Here is an 18,431-nt window from a genome sequence, read left to right on the forward strand (position 1 = left end):
CAGGAGAAACTTGCCTCACGACCAACTCCCCTACGTTTCAGATCTGCTTCGCCTGTCCTGAGCATAGTATTGTACGGAAAGAGGGCAATTCCCAACTCGTGCCCACTAAGCCTGGCTAAAAGCCATAAGAAGTGCCCTCCGTTCCAGCTGCGCCGGGCGTCGTTTCCAGGAGGATTGTGCTTTAAGTCACCAGCGAAGGGCCCCGCCGCGAAGCCGCTCTCTCTGCCGCGCCGTGCCGCGCCGGCCGCTGCCCGTCACGCTTTGGTACAGGTGCTGGGGGCCGAGGAGGAGCCCCCGGAGCTCAGGTCGTCCTGCCACTTCTCCAGGCTGCGCCGGCGGGCGTTCATGAAGAAGTTGCTGACGGTGGTGAGCTCCAGCCCCAGCTGCTGGGAGATGGTGATCTGCATTTCTTTGGAGGGGCGCTTGTTCTCCTTGAAGATGGCGAAAAGTGTTCGGCGCTGGAGGTCCGTGAAAACCAGGCGAGATTTCTTCTGGGAGTTGTTCCGCTCCTTGTTCGGCTCTTGCTCTTTGCGTTTGCAGGCTGGGCAAGGGGCGGGCAGAGACAGAGAGAAAGCGAGCGTCAGGATGTGCGCGGCTGCCCCCCAACCCGCCGTCAGCGCCGGGATGCACGTGGCTGCCCGCCGACCCACCGTCAGTACCGGGACGCACGTGGCTGCCCACCGACCCACCGTCAGTGCCAGGATGCACGTGGCTGCCCACGGACCCACCATCAGAGCCAGGACGCACGTGGCTGCCCGTCAACCCAACGTCAGTGCCGGGACGCACGTGGCTGCCCACTGACCCACCATCAGCGCCGGGACGCACGTGGCTGCCCACCAACCCGACGTCAGTGCCGGGATGCACGTGGCTGCCCGTCAACCTGCCGTCAGTGCCAGGACGCACGTGGCTGCCCGCCGACCCGCCGTCAGTGCCGGGATGCATGTGGCTGCCCACTGACCCACCATCAGCGCCGGGACGCACGTGGCTGCCCACTGACCCACCGTCAGCGCCGGGACGCACGTGGCTGCCCACCGACCCGCTGTCAACGCCAGGATGCACATGGCTGCCCACGGACCCATCGTCAGCGCCAGGACGCACGTGGCTGCCCACCGACCCACCGTCAGTGCCGGGATGCGCTCAGCCACCCGCCGACCCGCCGTCAGTGCCAGGACACATGCGGCTGCCTGCAGACCCCACCAGGCATGGGGACGGGCACAAGCCCTCACGCTCCAGCAGGGCCTGCAGAGCCAGCAGTGCACAGCTGGAGCCAAGGTGCACAGCTGGAGCCGAGGTGCACAGCTGGAGCCAAGGTGCACAGCCGGAGCTGAGGGCTTGCGGAGGCATCCCGGGGGGCTACGCGGCTGTTTGCGCTCGCAGACCAAGAGTTGCATTTTCAGCAGTGACTTTGGCCGGGCGTCCAGTTGCTGGGCATTTGGGCACGGCGTCCCCAGGCAACGGAGCGCTCCCCCCCGACCAGCCCTTCAGTTCACTCGCCACTTCTGGCCAGTGCACAACTTTGAGATTTTCCATGCTTTTTATCATAGAATCATAGAATCATAGAATGGTTAGGGCTGGAAGGGACCTTCAAAGGTCATCTAGTCCAACCCCCCTGCAAGGAACAGGGATATCTCCAACTAGATCAGGTTGCTCAGGGCCTTGTCCAACCTGGTCTTGAACGTCTCCAGGGATGGAGCATCCACCACCTCTCTGGGCAACCTGTTCCAGTGTTCTACAACAAAGAAAAGCCACCATCCAGGAAACGCGTTGCTCTTCTGTTACAGCCGCATCAGAATTCCCAATTTAGCTTATCCAACATCAGTCTAGGAAAGAAAATGCAAAGTGCAGCCTTTTTTCTTCCCTCGGTAGCTAAGACAAAGATTAACTCTTTGCAGAAACTTCTCATGTGCCGTAGAACACAACTACTGCAGGTCATTCCCCCCAGCCAGGAGGGATGCTGGCAGCACCCACGCCACCGGGTCCTCTCCCAAAAGCCGTCCACGGGACGGAGAGGCGCTCACAATAACCTATGGACACAGAGGGATGGGGAAGTCCATGGTGGGGAAGGTCGTGTGGTCCAACTGCGCTCCCAGCTTTGCTCTGTCTGAGCCAGGACGGGCAGCTCCGCTCTCCGCTCTCCTCTGCTCCAGCCCCAAAAGGAGGCCTGGTTCTACCTCCCCAACAGCCGGGGAGCTGCGCGGCCCCGGGGCGAGCGGCTGGGTGGGGAGGGCTGCAGGGCACAGGCACCTCGCCGAGGTGCCTCCCAAGGGCGAAGCCGGGCAGAAATACCCATCAGAGCTCAGGTCAGGCGGGGCAGCAGCGCCCGACCATCGCTGCGCCAAGCGATGCTAATGGATCCTAAAAAAAAAATCAGTATTAATAGCTGATCTGTATTTATTAGCACAGAGAGAACATCAAGTGCTGAAACCAATACCGCTGCCGGAGCATACCCAGATTTAAAAATAGCCTGATAAGGCTGTCTGCACAGGGCAGCAAGATAAAAAAATCCATATGTTGACATGGTTAGGTAATGCGCTGGGACAAAATAAGTAGAGTGAATTGATAAGTGGACGGGTTTTTAAGCAGCCCTATTAAATAATTCTGCAGATCTCGAATGGGAAATGAGAACTTGCTCCAGAAAGTAAAACTCAGACTGTGGCCGTGGCTGTAATTAACCCCGAGTCAGGACTGGAACCGTCGGGAGCCCGGCTCAGCCGCCCGCGTCGCCCGCCACGCTGATGGGCGCAGTTTTGCGCCTGCGACACTATTTCACCGGGTTTCTGCAGGAAATGGGACTGGTTTGTTGGAGCAGCTGATCCTGATCCCTCTCCTGCATGAGCTCTTGGCTGCCAGATCCTGGTGGCTGCAGCAGAGCTGCCTCGGGGAGGAAGATCAAGGTGGGACCATTCCAAATACCCCAGGTGGGCCAAAATGTAAGAGGAGGATGCTCCAGAGAGTGGGGTCCAACCCCAGATTTAGGGGATATAGGTGAGCGTCCCCGGAGCGGTGCACAGCATGGCCCTCCCGGAGGCAGCAGCTCTGGCACAAGGAGCGGGGTGGCAGCAAGGAGATCCCACACCGGCACCTCGGAGACATCCCAGTGAGCCCAGAACCGCGTCCCAATGGCCGGACTCGGGTCTCCGGAGGTAACTAGCCCAAAGGCATCACAGGGAAGAATTCAGGCTCTCTGACTGCACCTCTAGCACACTCCACAGATAATGTCTTACTGCCTTTCTGGGATGAAAAAGCAGATTTTAGGCTGGATTTGTGCGTTCGACGCTTTGCCTTTTGCCTGGAATCCACGCGGCGGTGCCCCCAGCGCGGGGATGCGACAAGCGCCTGCATCTTTGCTGCAGTTTCTAATAGGTTCCGGGACACTGGGAAGAGTCTAGTGTTTCCAACATCACTAATTTATGTCCAGAGATACTCTGCGTTTTCCAGTTATTGGTAGCTTATAATAAATAATGCAAAGGGACGTGCTTTTCAATGCATTCGGTAAATACTTCCCTTGAACTGTTACGTTTGCTCTCGAAAAGGCACCGTAAAGGCAACCGTCGTTCCTTGACGTGCATTTGTCAGAAGAGAAAAATGGAGCGAGCCCTCTAATAAAATCAAGTTATTACCCAGGAAACCCGCCTGCAGAAAGAGAAACGTTCGAATAGTAAAGGCAAGCAGCCATCTTGAGCCTAAGAACAACTTGATTTATTAACTGCAGTTAATCCCCAACATACTCCACGGAAGAAAAGGGACAACCGGTAAGAACGGCAAGCCGTTAACTGCGAGGAGAAACAAAATTAAATCTTCCCTTTTCTTCTACGCTGGATTAAAGGTGCTTTACATCGAAACAATATAGAAAGAGCTCGGAAATAGATTCAGTAGAGCCTCACTTAGCGTTGGCTGCGGCGGAAAGCCACGGATTTCGAGGGCTGGCAGGGCGGTGCGGAGACCCGACACCGCACTGCGGGGCTGCGTCCCCGAGGAGGAAACCCAGGGAACGTTCCAAACACGCTGCTCTAAACCAGAAATAGGTATGGTTAGAAATAAAAAAAAATAAATTAAATGAAAAGAAAGCACCCAGAGCAGGAGCTGAGAGGCGGGAGGGGAGGGTGGGCACGGCAGCAGGAGGGGATGGGAATGAGCCCCAGAACCTCTGCAGATCCCAGCGCTGGCCACGGTCCTCTCCACGAAGACAACGGCTACTCAGATGTTCGACTTTACACACGCAAGATGCTCCATCGATTTTTTTATTAGTGTGTTTGCAAGCCCGAGGTGAAGCACGTGCTGAAATATTTTGCTGGATCCTGGGGACGGTGAGGGCAGAGGCAGGCGGGCAGGAACGCGGGCAGGAACGTGGGCACGCGTCCCTCCCGGCTGCCAGCCACGTTTTCCCCCAGCCCACCTCTGTGCAGGTGTTCGGCAGTTGGGAAAGGCACGAGCCACTGGCCCAGTCTGCCCCGGGGACTGGGGTAAAGCCCCACCACCACCACCTTGGCCTCCTCTGTCTCCACCAAGCTCGGCCAAGGGGCTGGCTCCCTGAATCCCCTGCACCCGTGAGCCCGCTGCCTGCTCAGTACGGTGGGCACCCATTCCCCTAATGATTGCCAGGGCGAAGCAGGGCACCCCACATCCTGGCTCCCACGCAGCCAGGGCACAAGTGTTGGATGGAGCCAGGACACGTTCCCCGCTGCGGGTAGAGCCCTCGCTGCGAGCGGGGACAGCGCTGTGTCCTGGGACACAACCCTCCCTCTGGGAGAAAATCCACTCTAAACTTCCCGCATTTAACAGCTTTCCATACAATTCCCACGGGAAAAGGAGTCGTATCACGCCGCTTTGGCAGAATCACGCCGCCGCCGCAAGCAGGAGCTGCAGCGACCGACGCGTGCTGCGTCAGTCCCGGCACTGCAGCCAGGCTGCTTGAAAGGGATCTGCAGGAAAGCCGTTGGTTTTTAAATTTTATTTCTGCGAGCCCCTCTGAGTTTTGGTTTCCTTGTGAACATCACACGCTTCTAATTTAAGCTCAATTTTTTTTTTGTCACTATCATTAAATTGAATGCTTCCACTACGAGTTCATTTGTCTTATTTTCTGCAACAATAACTCTTATTTTCTGTTTTCTTCTCGAGAAGAGAGGCACCCAGCCAGCCCCCGCGTTACAAAGAGCCATAAATCCTGAAAAATCTCTAGAAGCATCTCAGTTGATGAGCACTGTCTGTCAAAGTCCCGTTTGGAACGGCGGAAGCCCTGGGAAATTTACTCCGTCGTTAAAGACGAACGCACGGCAACTACCAGGAGAAGGCAGCGGGTTTGTTAACGCCACTGATGGGGTCACCCTTCCACCCTCTGCAGCGGGAATGCTCGTTCCCCCAGGAGCTGCGGTGCTCCCCAGCACCCGGAGCAGCCCACCCCTCCTGGGAGGATGGGGACACGGGGGCCACCAGCACCAGGAGGAGGAGGACGAGCAGGACAGGCTGAGAGGTCCCTGGTGCAGAAGAGGAGATGCTCATATTGCTGGGTAGTCCAGACACTTCATGCCCGTGAACCATCTCAGCAGGTATTTCGGAAAGATCTGCAGCACCTGTGTACACGTGCGTCCGGCTGAACGCCGCTGGTGGCCATGCGGCCGGAGAAAAGCCACGTTCCACGCGGAAGAAGAGGACGGGGACCGTGCCACTCGTCTGTGCCAGCGCTGCTGGGAGCCACGCGCGCGGCGAGCGTGCCAACACGGGAACAACGAGTGCCCAAGGGAAGGACAAGTGTGAACGTGAAATCTTCCAGGGGCCAACGCGGAGCGGTGGGGAGTGCGGGAAGCAACATCCCGACTGGTCTGTACGGGGTCCGGAGCGGTGGCATGTATGGGCAGAGGGGCTTTGCCAGCCAGGCTTCGCTATCACAAACCGCAGAGACAGACAGAGGGACCTGCGGAGGCTGCAGCCCCATCCCATTTCATTCCGAGTCCTGACACCAGTTTCCTTTGGATACTGGGAATGTTAAAGAAAGTGCTGGTGAGATTACTGCATCCCATGAAGCGCAAGGACTGTGCAAGCCCAGCTCCTGACACACACAAAACCCCAACGTAAATCCGACGTCACTCCATCTCCCCCTAGGTATCTCTACTTGTAAACCAACCAGGCGAGCAGGGGTTAACCAGCCATCCTGGAGGACTATGTAGCAGTCCGAAATTTCTCCAGGCCACGCTTCATGGTCTGCTTTGGCCAAAAAAAAGCCTCCCCTTGTCCTCACCTCCTCTCAGTTCGGTTCCCCGCGGTTCCTCAAGTTCACTAACGCCCTCAGACAACCGCTGGGTTTACAATGGTTTTACTCTTTGGAGTAAAAGTGACTTTGGACCCATGCAAGAGACAGCAGACGTTGAGAAGGAGCCAAGTCGAGAACAATATTCCCTTAATCCGGCCCTGAGTCACTTCCCTCTGTCGTTCGTAAGGATAAACCCTGAATATTGATCCCTCGTATGTGGTTCCACGCGGGGTGTAGCACAAAGTCAACTAAACCCAGTTATCTGTCTGATGGAACTACCAACTCTTCCTCAATCTGATTGCAGAGAGAAGTCGATGTGAAGGGAATTTAATTACGCTGGTGACAGTGAACACAATGAAATGACCATCAAAACGCTTTCCAAAGGTTTGAAACGTTTTCCCCTCGCTGCGATTCGCTTAAAGCAACCTCTTGTGGATCTGTGTTACTACGGTCTCCTAAAAACCAGGCCTCGAAAATCGATTGGATTACCTCTCGGAATTAAGTATGCACAAACGAAAGCAATCGAGATCGATACAAATTAGGTTAAGTACTCCACTGTGTACAAAATCATTATGTAACCAGGAACAATCGGAATGAAGATGCAAATGACCGCGTGTAGCCTATGCCCACCTCCCTCTGCCGCGTGTGCCAAACCCTCCCCGTCCCCCCCCCAACGCCCTCTGACGGCAGAGACCTCGGAAAACACAAACGAGAAGCGGAGCCCAAAGAGTTAATTCCGTTCTCCCAGCGAAGATGCGCCGTTATCGGAGAAGATCTCTTCGCTCGCCCAAACCAACCCTCCCCGCAACGGCGAGATGTTCCCCGCACCGCGATTCCGGTTTGGAGGAACGGGGATTCCTACAACACCTCACTGTTTCCTGCCAGGAAACGGGTTTTCTTGGTACTCGACCTCATTTTTGTCTCTCTTAATTCCGTCTCGGAGGGAAAACCTTCCTCTCTCTCTGGGTCTTGCACCCTACAGCTGTTTGAGAAGAAAAGATGAATGGGTTTGGGGACTCGGATCTTTTATATTTCCTTCTGGCGTGTCGCAGGTCTCCGGCTATTTGTGTCAAAGCTCTTGTAAACCTGCCGGGTGGCCGAAATTGGGCTGTAAATTCTGTGGGGCAGGGGCTGCTTCCTCCCGTGCACCGCTGCAACACCCGTCTCTCGGTGCGGGATCTCTGACAAGGGCCTCCCAAGTACTACTGCAATATACTTCCATCATTAATACAGAATAATAAATAATAGATGGGATAGGGCCAATTTATTGCACTCCAGGGCGAGAACGAGCGGAGGCTCGGTGAGCACGCAGCACGTTTCAGCCTGCTCCTTGTCACCAAGCGGATGCGAGCTCCAACCGTGCTCCGGAGCAGTTAGTGCAAGGCAGCCCCCCAGCCCCCCTGCTGTGGGCATCCCCCGAGGCTCAACAGCCAGTCCGCTCCACAAAGGAGCTTTTCTGCGAGCTGCAACAGCGACAGACCCGGATTCTGACAGATTTTCCTCATCCCTGGAAGTGTTCCAGGTCAGGTTGGATGGGGCTTTGGGCAACCTGGTGTAGTGGAGGGTGTCCCTGCCCATGGCAGGGGGGTTGGAACTGGATGGTCTTTGAGGTCCCTTCCAATCCAAACCATTCTGTGATTCTGTGATAATTTGATTTCTGTTTCAGAGTTGACTGTGAGCTCGTAAGGTCTCCTTTCCAACAGCTGGGGGGATGTAACTCCCTCGTGCCGGGATCACCACCCAGGGCGGTGCAAGCCCCTGCCGTACCCTTGTTGCAGGGTTGGCACTTACACCATCTTCCCTCTCCCCGCAGACTCCCGTTTTCACTACAAGGGGCACAACTGCCCACAGGTACCTGTGAGACCCCTGGTCCTGGGGGCCAGGACATCCCTGCGTACCCCACAGGGCACCAGCGATGTGCAGAGAGGAGCAGTGGGGCTGCATCAGCCCCGTCGAGGCACCGAAACACACTCATGCTGGTTCTGAGTCCCAGCTGCTTTCAGGAGCACCAGCTGACAGAAACTGTGGACGTGGCAGCATTCCGATGCCAGTGCCCGACAGTGAGCAGCGTCGCCCCGGCCGCAGCGTGGGCATCCCTGGCATCCCCGCGGGCATCTTGCGGCAGCAAGGCTGCTCCGGTGCTCGATCCAGCCGCAGCCAAACACCAGACCCTTCAAACGGCACTCTGCCAGTCCTTCGCTGCCAGCGCCTGGAGATCTATGCTTCCTCTTGTCCTGGAGATTCTCCCTTTTGAATTCCCAAACAGTTTCCGGGTGAATTATGGCACCGTTCCGTGACAAGGATTGATCCCGCCCTCGTCAGAGCTGAACCCAGCCCGCCCCCACACCCTGCCCTGCCTGTCGCAGCAGCATCTGCAAGTGATGCGCCAGCACGTCCCCTCGAGTACCAGCGTACAGCTGGGACCTTCTCCCAGTTGAGAAAGGGAAGCGCTCCAGGCATCTGTTCCAAGAGAGGACTGGGAATTAGGCAGGCAAGCTCCGGTTCCCTCCTGGCACCTCGGACTCAGGAGCCCAGTCCCGTGGGAAAGTACGGATCTACCAGGTTCTTGCTCTGTGCCTCCAAAATCAGCTCGTTTTCAGAGATTCTGACTCACGGGAGAAAGCAGGAAATGATTATTTCCTTTTAGTGGCTGTTATCCATAGGGAGCAATTCTGGAGAAGAGGGGAGGATGGGAGCGAAGCTCGGCAGGCTTCTCTGGGAAAGCCAGACCTGTGTTGCCCTCCCGGCTCTCCGAGCTCTCCTCGCACTTCGGACGACGACGGCTGAACACAGAAGGCAAGAGCAGGTCTGGGAGGAGTGATGCTCTTTGCCAGAAAGTCAGGTTCCCGTTTCCTTCTTCCCAGGGGCTTCTTAAAGCACAGCTTCGGTGGGAACGTTGGTGTCCTTCCTCCCCCAGCACCATCGGGGCAGCGGGGGGGGAGGAAGGCAGCAGCTCCTCCCGGCAGAGGGGCCACGGGCCTCCCACTCCGCAGTGAATGTGGACAGGAGGTGGGATGGCTCTTCTGCAGGTGATGTGGGTGACACCGAGCGTGCCTCCGGCTGGCCGTGCCCCACCGGCCACGTCTTCGGTGGTGCGTGGTCGGGGCTGGATGTGAGAGAACACAACGGTGCTGCGACCTGGTGGGATCAGGAATGGCGGAGGAGAAATCTGGCACTAAGATGCCAGAAGGGCAGGGGAAAAGCTTCGGGAGCTTATACCTCATCCGTGTGAGCCTTTTCACATCAGCAGCCTGTGGCCGGCGCCGACACGGTGCTGTGGTGCCACCAGTCCTCACCAGCAACGCTGGAGGAAAGATGCTTGTGCTGAGACACTGGCTGGTGAAGGAAGCAGCCGTGTCCTCACCCGAAACGGGAACGAGTGGGCACGATAAGCACAGAGGAGAAGGAAAACGGAGAGGAAGGTGTGCAGCAAGCTCTGCGAGGAAGACTTCCTCCTGCTCTTCCTTCATCTCCTTCAGCTGCGTGCCGCTTGCCAAAGCTTAATGCCTCGGCGCAGGCCCCCGTTCTTAAATGCCCATTATGACAAGATGAGATCTGCTGGAAAATCACCGCTACTCATAAATATGTTCCCTGCTTACTTAGAGATATTTTGGTCCCAGAGACAATTTGCGTTTTGGGAAACTGCCAGCCTCTATCGCTTGTCTAATAATTCCTTTGTGCAGCATTTACCAGTGGTTTGAGTCCCCTTTTTTTCCACAATGGAATAGTTTGATTTTATAGCTCAAAAAAACCCAAACAACCCCAAACCACTCCAATTTCTTTTTTTGATTGCATTTCTATCTGCCATCAGTGAGTTGTCTTGTTGATCTTATCACTGAACCCATTTGAGATTAGTCTGTTTTGTATGATTTCTGCGTGCAAAAATCCTCTATAAGTCAGAGAGCCTTTTATGCAAAATCTGCAAGACTGATAGGGCTGGATACAAAATCTTTTACCTTGGAAAAGAGATGGATTATCTGCCCCATCGGACAAAACGCTTTCTCTGCATATTCATCTCCAAAGTATGATGGGGCTTTTTCTAGAGAAGACAGGAGACAAGATATCAGTCTTAAACGCAGACTGCTACCAGAAGAAAGGGAGTCATTTTTTTTCCTGTGTCTAGTGGGGAGAAGATGAGAAGCAAAGGATTTAAAAGACAAAAAGGGAGATTAAGGCTAGTCATTAAGGATTTTTTTTGTACCTGTAAGCCCTGAAAGAGATTGTCTAGGTAGCCTGAGAAATCTCCAGCACTGGAGATTCCTGAAGAACGGGGCAGACTGTCAGGACAAGCGATGTCTCGAGTCCTTTTCAGCCCTGCTTTCCCTGTTAGATTAATTCTCTGTACACCTGCAGAGCCCTGTTTCCACTCTGAAGGCAGCCACAGGGGAGCTCCTCTGATGCAAGGACTCTGCTACGTTCGGTGCTCGGAGACTCAGAATAGACGCGTTGGGTTACCGGCAAGAAGCTTGTCATCTCTGAGTAATGTCTAATTGGAAGGGACGAAAAAGCCACTCGCAACTGGTGGGTGGCAGGAACACCTAGGACAAGATTTTGTGACTAATAAAAGGGAGGAGTGCTAAGGATGAGCAACCTGGGCCACGGCGCAGAAAAAAGAAGCACAAAGTTTGAGTCAAAATGCCTCTATAAAGATCAAGGGAAGAAACAGCAACAGTGGCTGGAAAAGAATCCTTTGGCAAGAAGGTTTTCTCCTTTATGTGTTCCATGACACGAATAAATCCTGTCGGTTTTCAGATGCAGAGGAATATTTGAGTTTGGGATATCTCAGTTCAAATGGTGATGGCCAAGAGATACTAGGAAAAAATGAGGTGTTGGAAAAAATCTAATAAGGAAATTGTAGAGAACAGATTGAAGAAGTGCAGAATGAGTAACACATGTTGATAGACTAATTGTTTCTTTAAAAAGGTAGAGGGAAAAAGATATAAATGCATTTAATGACAAGTGTGGCCAGATTTAACTCTATCAACCAATCAAGAAACTGATAAAAACTGGTTGCTTAACAAAAACGGTATTCAAATCGCTGCAGGGCAGAACCGTCTTCAGAACTAACGTGGAACAAAAAGATAGGGCAGGATATTATTTCAGAAAGTTGCTCCACGAGAAATCTAATTTATCACCCAGCACCACAATTTACCGCATGGATTGTTCAGACACAACCACTAATCCATATCTGAAGGGGTTACTAATATTTCAAGCCACTAAGCACCTTTCAGAGGATCCCCCGCACCAGGGCAGCACTGTCCCCCCCCCCCCCCCCGCTCCTGGCTTCGGGCCCCCCGCTCCCGCTCCCCTCTCCCCGCCTTTGCCCTTCCCCACGACCTCCCTCCATTCCTTCATCCCTCTCCTCCTCCTCCTCCCCCCCGGCCCCCCCGGCCCCGCTCCCCGCCGCTGTCCGCGGTGCTCACGGTGCCGCCGCCGCCGCCGCGCCCGGGGGTCTGCCCGCTGCTCCGGCGAGTCGGGCTTCGACGGGCACCCCGCTGGGCATCGCCCCCCGCGGGCATCCCTGCCGCAGCTCCCGGGCGCACGGCGGGTCCCCGGGCCGGCGCGGGTGGCGGCGGGGGGAGCAGAGCTTGGCCCTGCCCGAGGTGCCCACGGCGAGCTCAGCGCGCCCGTTTTCACCAACGAATCGGTTTTTTGGTACAAAAACGTTTAACCGTCGGTAACGTGATTCAGCAACCGGGAAATGGAAACGCTCAGGCCGGAGCCGACCACCCTCGGAGCCCAAGGCCGCTCCGCGGGTCCGGGACACCGGCACGAGCGCCCGGTCCCCCCCGACCCCTCGCGCGGGTAAACGCACGGACTCCCCCAGACAGGGCTAATATTTGTCACCCCGGCACAAATTCAGGGACTGCTCGACCGGGCGAGGCTCCACCGGGACACTCTGGCGGGTGGGAGTGGAGGGGGGGCGGGCAGGCTCCTGCCCGGAGCCCCCGCTGCTCTGGGGCCGCCTCCGCCCCGAGGGGCAGCCCCGCTCTCCCGGCAGGAGGGAGCCCGTTTTGCGGACGGGGTCCCGGGGGTGATGCCGCCGTCGGGGCGGCCCGAGAGCGCGGGGAGAGGCGGGGTTGCCCGCGTTTCGTTTTGCGGGAGCAGCGCTCGCAAGGGCCCTCGCCGCCTCCCCTGGCTGCACCCGCAGCGAGACACTGGCACGGGCACGGCAGAACGGCGGTGTGCCCCCCCCCTCCGAAGCACTGCGGACACACGGCGATCTGCCCGCATCGGCAGCCAGCCCTCCCCGCCCGTACCGCTGGGCACCGCACGGGACCCCCTGGGCACCGCCCGCCGGCTTAGGAGCCTTCTGAAGGCTCCCGAGAAGAGATAATAAGCACAGAAATAATAAGCACAAAAATAATGAAAGAAGAGAAGAGAAGAGAAGAGAAGAGAAGAGAAGAGAAGAGAAGAGAAGAGAAGAGAAGAGAAGAGAAGAGAAGAGAAGAGAAGAGAAGAGAAGAGAAGAGAAGAGAAGAGAAGAGAAGAGAAGAGAAGAGAAGAGAAGAGAAGAGAAGAGAAGAGAAGAGAAGAGAAGAGAAGAGAAGAGAAGAGAAGAGAAGAGAAGAGAAGAGAAGAGAAGAGAAGAGAAGAGAGAAGAGAAGATCGGAAATAGAACAGAATATTATTATATATCTTCTAGAATAAGAAAAAATAATAAGCACACCCCACTGCTACGGCTTCCACGGGGAGAGGGGGATTTCCCTCCAAGGATGGCAGACTTTAATCCCGTTCGGGAAAACTTACAGGAGCACGGGGCAAACGGGACAGTTTTCAGAAATCTGAACGACTTTTGGCTTATTGCCCGTACTCAGAGGGATTTAAGCAGGCGAGGAAAGGGGAGGAAGGAATCACCGAGGCAATGAGGCTGCATATTCATTCACACGTGGTAATAATAATAATACTAATACTAATAATGATTTCCCAAAGGGGATGGTAATTCGCAAAGGTCTTTCCCACTCCACAGGGAACCTGTGTCCACTCGGCGACCGAGCTCTCTCCAAACTTTACTCCTGGACACAAAGGTGTTCAGGAGGAACTGGGAAAGTGAAGATCCAGAATGACAGACGCATAACTCCGTGTGTACGGCAGAAAATGGGAAATCGCATCTACGCTGTGCCCCGACGTGTGCCTAGATGCGATTTCCGATTTTCTTCCCTGTATGCAGAGCTCCGTGGGGAACCCCGCAGCCGGGACCGGTGCTGGGAAGGAAAAGCACCAGCAGCATTACTGGAAATGAGCCGGCTCAGGTTCCAGATCAATGAAAACTGGGTCCACGCGTTTATGCTCCTCTTGCCAGCATTAATGCTCTTTTAATCTTCTCAACATTATCTGCATCGATTTCCCTCTAGATACGCGTTTGTTTGAGAAGGCGACATCACCGCGTGCTCCGGAAAACAAACAAACTAACAAACAAAAAACCCCACAACAACAACAACAAAACCAAAACCAAAACTAAACCCTTTCTGTTCCTCCTCTGTTGCAGACAAACCTTCGCTTGGCTGAAAACGCAGAACTGGATCCCCGCGGGGCGTTGGAAAGGACGGGAGGAGTTTGCAGTCGAGGAGATCAGCATCCCTGCCCCGAGTCCTCCCTCCCCTGCCCCGGCCAAGCCGGGCAAGCCCCGCAGCACGACCAGGGCACTGTGGTCCTACACCCGCACCTTGAGAAAGCCCTGGCATCCCCCCGAGAGGCTTCCGGAGGCTCCTGGTCGGCGGCTCTTTAACCCGCAGCATCCCTGGTCTGGTGTCCTGCGGGAATTACGGACGGCACCAGGAATTCACGGCTCCTCGTCCCCCGGCTCTGCCGCATCCCACCCCCGCTCCGCAGCTGCCCCTCGGCGCCCACCTCCCTGCCAGCGGGGAGGGAGGGCATCCCACCACCTCCGAAGTGGAGAGGGAGAGCGAGCGGCCCGGAGTCCCCGCACACGCTTCTGTGGCAGGGGGCACCCGGTGGCGGGGGGCACCCGGTGGCGGAGGGCACCCGGTGGCGGGGGGCGGGATGTCGGCGCGGTGGTTGGGCGCGGGTCCGCAGGCAGCCCCCGGCCGGCCCGCAGCGCTGAGCTGCCGCAGGGCGCGGGGAGGGGGGGGGCTGGGGGTCGCCCCCCTCTCTCCAAACCGCATTGTTCCCCGTCTCCGCCGGAGACAAAGGAGGGGCGAGCGCCCACCGGGGCCTCCCGAGCCCCCGCCGCCACGAGCGGAGCCACGCAGAGCTCTGTCCCCGTTACTTTGCGGGCCGGATGCGCGGAACTACCGCGGCAGCAGCGACAGGTACCACCGCGGAGAGCGGGGAAGAGCCGCCGGGAGGGTCCAGGTCGGGCAGAGACCCCCGCCTCTCCCCTCAGCCACCCCTCCGTGTGTGCCAGGAGAGTGGGCTCCGCGGCGGGGGGCTGCCTTCGGGAAAACCCGCTTGTCCCTGCCCCCGCTAATCAATAACGCGCGAGGATTAATCTCTCCAGGTTGGAATCAATCGAAATAAAAGCACGACGGACTTGTCGGACCGAGCACCCCCAGATTTCCAAACCGCGGACGTTTCGCCGGAGCCACGCCGGCCACAGGCGCACGGCACCGCGCCTGCCCACGCGTGTGTGTCCGTGCCACAGCCCGCCCGCTCTCCGTACCTCCATACCCACCGGGGGCAGCGGTTTCCACGGAGCGGGACGACAGACGCGTGCCCGGTACCGCGGGACCGCGCAGAGGAGCGCCCGGTAGCGAACGCGCTTCTGCCCACACCGGGCAGCGGCGGCGGATGCGCGCCCGGCCCCCGCCGCACGGGAAGACACGTCGCCAGGTCCTCCCCGCTCTCTCCCTCCCGAGACCCCCCCCGCCAGCGCCGTGCGGTGCGGGGCGACCGCCGGCCGCCCCGCTGCCCCCCCCCCCCGCCCCCCCCGCCGCCGCGGCCCGCAGAACAATGGGGGCTGCGGCGCCCCGCGAGCGCGCCAGGGGGCGCCCGCGCGCCCTCCGCGGGACAATGCGGCCGGGCCGCGGGGCTGCGCGGGGCTGCGCGGGGCTGCGCGGGGCTACCGGCCCCCCCAGCCGCTCCGCGCGGCCCCGCCGGCCCCGGCGACGCGGTCCCCCCCCCGCCCGGGAGCGGTCCGCGCCCGGGAGCGGCATGAGGGATGCTCGCTGAGAGCGCGGAGCGGCGCGGAGCGGTGCGCGGGGCGCCCTTCAGCACCCGGCCCGGGAGAGCGGCCCCGGTGCGGGGCAGCGGCCGCGGGGGTGCTCCAGGCCGGCCCCGCTCGCCCGGCGCCGGCGGCAGGGAGCGCCCCTCCGCCAGCCCCGAGCCGCGCCGGGCCGCGCAGGTGCCGGCGCTGGGGGACCGGCCGGCCCCGCTCCTCCCCGCGCCCGGTAGCTGAGAGCGGCCGAGGAGGAGCGCGGAAACGGGAAGCCGCCGAGCCGGGCCGGTACCGGCGAGAAGCGCCCCGCGGAGCCGGCCGGGGCGGCGCTCGGCTCCCCGCGGGTCGCGCTGCGCTCCCCGCCGGCCTCCCGCGGAGCGCCGGCCCGCACCTACCTGCCAGCCGCAGGGCCGACATCCTCTGGAACTCCGGCTCCTGCAGCCACTTCCACATCCTCCGGAAGGTCTCCCGGCCGGACTTGAGTTTACTCCAAGGCTTGGGGTTCCGCAGCAAGTCCGAGAGGGTCCCCTGAGAGCGGCACAGCACCCGCTGGGCGAAGATGGCCTGCGGGATGCTGTAGCGCTTCAGCTCCGCCGTGATCCTTTGTGCCACTTCTTTGGTGTTGATCTCCTCCAGCTGCCCCGAGCTGCTCACCTGCGAGCCGGAGGAGGAGGAGGGCGGCCGCTCCCGGCCGGCGGGCAGCGCGGGCCCGTGGGGCGGCGGGTGGCCCGGGTGCGCGGGGTGGTGCATGCCGTTCAGGTGGGGCATCATGGCGGGGGGCGTCCCCAGCCCCCGGGAGAGGTGCTGGTCCCCCCGCGCCAGCATGGCCGCGTGGGCGTCGAAGTTGGGGCTGAGCATCTTGTCGTGGCCGGGCGGCCCGTAGCCGTGGAGGCCCTGCTGGGCGTTGTGGAGGGGGCCCAGCCCGTTGCCCAGCGGCGAGAGGCTCTGCCCCATGCCGGGCATCTCCTTGTAGGGCCCGTAGAGGTTGTTGACGGCGGGCAGCCCGCGCTCGTCCCGCATGAGGGCGAAGCTGCCGCTGACGTTGCCCGAGAGGCGCTGGTGGTGGTGGTGGTGGTGGGCGTGCGGGTGGGCGTGCGGGTGGTGGAACTTGTCGGAGACGGTGGAGATGGGCGGCAGGGGCTGGAGTGGCGTCAGGGTGGTGTAGGTGCTGCTCATGCCCATGCCGGGCGGCGAGGACTCGCAGGGCATGCTCATGGCGTGGTGCAGCGGGATGGAGAGCTCGGGGCGGTACTCGGCGGCGCCGTCCAGCAGCGAGGCCATACTGGACACCATGGCCGGCCGGGCGGCGGCGGGGGCCAGCTCCTGGTGCGGCGGCGGCGGCGGAGGCGGCGGCGGCGGCGGGGGCACCCGGAGCGGCCCGGCGCTGCGGCCGCCGTGGTGGGGGCTGGGGCTGCCCATCAGCTCCGGCTCATGGCCGGCCGCCCCGTGCAGGCTGCCCAGCGGCTCCATCGCCATCTCGGGGTTCATGGCGCAGGCACCCGCTTCCCCGGCGAGGCATCGACGGGCGCTGCGGCCGCTCCTCATTCACTCATGGGGGGCGGCGGCAGCGCAGCGCGCCGCGGCCCGGGGCCGCCCGCTCCGCCGGCCCCGCGGGCAGCGGGCAGCGGCCGCTCAGCCGGGCCCGCGCCGGCCCCGCGCCATGTCCTCGCCTCGCCGCCGCCGCCGCCGTCTGCGGCCGCCGGAGCTGTCCAGGGCGCGCTGCGCGCAGCGCCTGGCCGCGCCCGCGGGGCCGGGCCTGCGCGACCGGCGGGCGGCGCGGCCGGGGCCGGGGCGGGCCGGGCCGGGCCCGCCAATGGCGCCGGGAGAGGCGGGGCGGCGGGCCGGGAGCCGCCGGGCACTTAAAGCTGCCGCGGCCCTTTGTAGGAGCGTGCGGGGTGTTTTGGCGGCGGGGGGCTCCCGGCGCACCGGGGCGCCCCGACAGCGCGGCGGCGGCTCGGCTCCTCCCGGGAGGCGTCCCGGCCTCGCAGCCCCGCGGCTTCCCCGCAGGTGCCGCAGCCCCTCCCGCTCCCCCGGACGGGGGGGGGTGCAGGCGGCGATCGCGCTCGACCCGCCGGTGCCGGTGCCACCGCCCGCCCGCCCCGCGCTCTCGGCTGCCCGCGGAGCGGCTCGGCCGGCGGCGCGGATGTCGCCTTTGTGCCGAGGCGGCGATGGGGGGCCGGGGAGCCGTGACCCGTTTCTCCCGCTCGGCTGCCGGAGGGCGCCCGCGGGAAGACCACCCCCGGAGCGGGGAGGGAGCCGGCGGCTGCCCCGGGGCGCGGCGGAGCTCGGGGCTCGGCCCCGGGCGGCAGCGGCTCCCGGTTCTCCCGGCAGCGGGGACGCCTCACCCGGCGGAGCAGCGGGAGCGGGGCGGGCAGAGCCGCGGGCCGGGGGCGCCGCTCCCCGGGGATCCCTCGGCGCGGCCGGCCCGGGATAACGGCACCCGGGATAACGGCGCCCGGGATAACGGCACCCGCGCTCTCCTTTCCGCCATCGGCTCTTTTGCACCCGGGCGCGGTGGCGAGCTGCGTTATTAACTGCATTAAATATGGCAGCAAGTACGGCTTAGTGAAAACGCACCGGGAACATCCCGCAGTAAATGAACTGGGACGGTCACAAAAGGTACTGGGGTGTGTGTCCCCACCCCCCTCCACGTCTTTCCCCTTTCTGAGCACAAGTGGCTTCCCCAGGCCCTCTCTGAGCCCCGCAGCGGGAGGGTGCAGCCTCTGCCGAGAGGCACGAACCAGCGTAATGGCAGCGAGTGGGTTCCAACTAGTTCATGGCTGCCCTTCCCGAGCCATCTGGCACGCCACTGCAGTGCCATCGATCCGCAGCGTTACTGGCACAGCTTCGCTCGGAGCGGTGCCCCTCTCATGGCTCTGACAGCCCCTGGGCGCCCTGTCCTCCAGGCACGCCGCTGTGGATGGGGTGTCCATCACCATCCGGCTTGGCGGGACCCCGGGAGGAGGTGGGGAGTGGGACAGGAAACAGCCCGTGGGTTTCCAGAGAGGCCTCGAGCATGGCCGTAGCCTTGGCACATGGCATGGTATTGGTACTGTGGGGACTAGG

General features: G+C 60.4%; 1 protein-coding gene across 5 annotated transcripts; it reads right to left on the bottom strand.

Annotated features, from left to right (window-relative positions):
* Positions 1 to 254: 254 nt before the first annotated feature.
* Positions 255 to 16,910, bottom strand: ONECUT2 (one cut homeobox 2). 5 transcript variants are annotated; one of them, XM_086629527.1, is made up of 3 exons: positions 16,810 to 16,853; positions 15,761 to 16,707; positions 255 to 541 (listed from the first exon to the last, which is right to left on the bottom strand). In XM_086629527.1, exons 1-3 carry the CDS (start codon positions 16,851 to 16,853, stop codon positions 255 to 257), a joined length of 1,278 nt encoding a protein of 425 aa, XP_086485653.1. The 5 variants fall into 5 exon arrangements, with proteins under 5 accessions (XP_086485653.1, XP_086485651.1, XP_086485650.1 ...); XM_086629525.1 differs by having other exon boundaries at positions 15,761 to 16,685; positions 16,734 to 16,853; XM_086629524.1 differs by having other exon boundaries at positions 15,761 to 16,688; positions 16,734 to 16,853.
* Between the last annotated feature and the right edge of the window lie 1,521 nt (positions 16,911 to 18,431).

Source organism: Tauraco erythrolophus, chromosome Z (assembly GCF_009769465.1).
Source record: "Tauraco erythrolophus isolate bTauEry1 chromosome Z, bTauEry1.pri, whole genome shotgun sequence".
In the NCBI taxonomy this organism is placed as follows: domain Eukaryota; kingdom Metazoa; phylum Chordata; class Aves; order Musophagiformes; family Musophagidae; genus Tauraco; species Tauraco erythrolophus.